This window comes from Octopus bimaculoides, chromosome 3, assembly GCF_001194135.2.
Source record: "Octopus bimaculoides isolate UCB-OBI-ISO-001 chromosome 3, ASM119413v2, whole genome shotgun sequence".
Taxonomy (NCBI): domain Eukaryota; kingdom Metazoa; phylum Mollusca; class Cephalopoda; order Octopoda; family Octopodidae; genus Octopus; species Octopus bimaculoides.
Genome location: NC_068983.1, coordinates 135830833 through 135833654, shown reverse-complemented (window position 1 = coordinate 135833654; position 2822 = coordinate 135830833). Strand labels below are relative to the sequence as shown.

The 2822-nt window shown below is 34.1% G+C and overlaps 1 protein-coding gene across 3 annotated transcripts in view; it reads right to left on the bottom strand.

The window, feature by feature from the left end:
- The window catches only part of LOC106872010 (aldehyde dehydrogenase, dimeric NADP-preferring), a 53133-nt gene that overhangs the window by 7920 nt on the left and 42391 nt on the right, over nucleotides 1–2822 (bottom strand). For all 3 annotated transcript variants that reach the window (XM_052966561.1, XM_014918823.2, XM_014918822.2), the window contains 3 exons: nucleotides 1994–2064; nucleotides 714–829; nucleotides 267–396 (listed from right to left, as the gene is read on the bottom strand). In XM_052966561.1, the coding sequence (XP_052822521.1) occupies nucleotides 267–396; nucleotides 714–829; nucleotides 1994–2064 (317 nt within the window). The remainder of the gene's footprint in view (nucleotides 1–266; nucleotides 397–713; nucleotides 830–1993; nucleotides 2065–2822) is intronic.

The following is a 2822-nucleotide window of genomic DNA, read 5'->3' as shown; positions in this document are numbered from 1 at the left end:
TATATATATATATATATATATATATATATGTATGTATATATATATATATATATAAGTAGCATCTATTCTCTGAATTTAAGATTTGAGCTCTATGAAGCGAAATTTCAAAATGTGTACCAACCACACTGCTGCAAAGGACAATGAAAGATATATTTTAACTCAATTAGGCAGTGAAAATATTTGACAGAATACAATATAGGATCACTGACTGTTGACTGTTACCCTGAAACTGGAACTATTTAAAAGAACAATGTTTTGATACTTACGAGTTGACATTTTCCATGCCCATACTTTTCCACATGACTGCTTTCTTGTGACTAAATGTCTCAAAAGTGAACTTGCCATGGTAACTACCCATGCCACTTTGACCAACTCCACCAAAAGGTAATGTTGCCACTAATTGAAATAACAACAGCAATAAATTACTGAATAAATAATAAGAAAAAAACAAATATCAATCATAAAACCTTAGTTGTTAGGTCAGAGTGAGTTAGTGTCCTGGCCATGAACAACACTAGTAATGGAAGAGAATTATTGTCTCTTTACACAAAGATATTTAAAGCGAAGTTAGTCAGTTCTAATGTTGGAAAAGGAACTTCCAAATCTTCAGTTTAAAAAAGCAAACCCTAAGTTCATTGAAATTTCCCGACGAACATTCAACAATGTTTTTGTATTTGGAATGTTACCAGGCTTAAGGATCACATTATACTTACATCCTCCATGGACAATGACATCATTGATGCATACTCCACCACTTGTGGTTTGGGAAAGAAATTTGTTTACTGTTTCTTTGTTGTTTGAGAAAACATACAGAGACAATGGTTTCTCCCTAGAAAAAAGAAGAAATTAAATAAGGCAATATGTCTTTCTTCATGTTGGGAAATATATTTATAACCCTTAGACCTTTATAATCAGAAATATCTGTCATTGGGTACTCAGCTGTATTGATTTCAGAAGAGATTAGAAAATGACAGTTGAGAATTGTGGCACGGTGGGTCATATGCAGGAAGATGTTAAGCAAATGGAAGGGAGTAACCAAGGGCTCTGAACAGAAGAGGAAGTGATGGCAGGTGAGAAAGTGGAAGATCTGAGTAACCTCTTTTGGGCTCAGAGGGATTGGCTAGAATCGATATGTGTTTGGAGTCTCTGGGTATTCTAGCTAATGGCCAGTGGTTGGGTCAGTGACAGTCTCTAAGTCACATAGCAAGCTCAAGTCAGTGAGTGAAGAGTTCCTTTTGAAATTGTTTCCAGAAGTTAAGGTAAGAGAAAGGAATATTAGTAGTGCAGATAAAAGAAAGACAGAGATGAAAAGTGAAATAAGTTGCAAACTTGGTTTCCAGAGACTACGTTTTATTGAAAAATATTCACCATACATTTTTATCTCAAATTTCTCAGTGATAAATAGGTCAATCGCTTGACCATTCATGATCTGAAGTGCCTTTCATTAGGCAATTAAATCTATTGACTTTCTTCTCAGAAAATTTGTTGATTAAATGCTGCACTGATTCTCTGTTCAAGATACTTAACTAGCAATAACTCTGTTGACCTATTTGACAATTCTGTTAGAAGAAACAGGTCATCTCTTTTACTGACAAGTGTTTCATTAATTTGAAGTACTAAAAAAAAATCAGTCATGTATATTTCATTGCATTACTATACTAAGACAACATTTTCAGTTCATAATGTAGAAGTAAATTGGGATGTTTCATACATTCTACAAATATATTAGTTCTGTAACTTAACATAATTAATTTTAATATCTTAAGTGGTATCCAAATAAATTAATGGATGAACGAACATAACTTTTATACCATAACAGCTTAGTTTCAGTGACACTAAGACTAAAATATTATGATGAAACAATCAATAAATAATTAATTAAGAAAGTTTAATTATATTATTGATTCTGAAAAACCCCTGAGTAAATTGTCACTAAATACAAACATTAAAAGGACCTTTTGAAAACATTTCCAAAGAGTATATTAATACTTACCCATGCTTTATATACTGAATTGCTTCATCTTCATTTTCAACAGTCATTATTGGGAGAATTGGACCAAATATCTAAAACAAAGAAAAGACTTGTTGATAATAATATTAAAACAGTGAGGAAGTTGAACAACACAAGCATGTATCATCATTGTTGGTGTCATGAAAGAAGTACCCAGTACATTCAGTAAAGTGATAGGATATAAGGACTCTTTAGACTTGTCAAGGACATGACACCTCTCTAGTGTTGGTGACACATAAAAAAGCAACTGGTACACTCTCTTAAGTGGTTGGTATTAAGAAAGGCATCCAATGATGGAAAACAAGCCAAAATGAAATGCAAACAACATGAAGTCTCTTTGATCTTTTTAGGTGAGCAAACCTGTCCACCCCATGCCAGAATGGATAGCAAACAAAAAACAATATGACAATAATCTCTCTCTCTCTCTCTTTCTCTCTCTGTATATATACATATATAATGTGTGTGTGTGTGTGTGTGTGTGTGTGTGTGTGCAATGGAAATGGGATGGTGAACATTCAACACTGAAAAGAAAAATCAAACAGCATTTCAACTCTGTTTGAGTATATGTATATATATGTGTGCATGTACAAGGGAAGTATGTGAATGTTTGTATCTGTGCCTTATTTACATCATCATCATCATCATCATCGTTTAACGTCCGCTTTCCATGCTAGCATGGGTTGGACGATTTGACTGAGGACTGGTGAAACCGGATGGCAACACCAGGCTCCAGTCTGATTTGGCAGAGTTTCTACAGCTGGATGCCCTTCCTAACGCCAACCACTCAGAGAGTGTAGTGGGTGCTTTTACG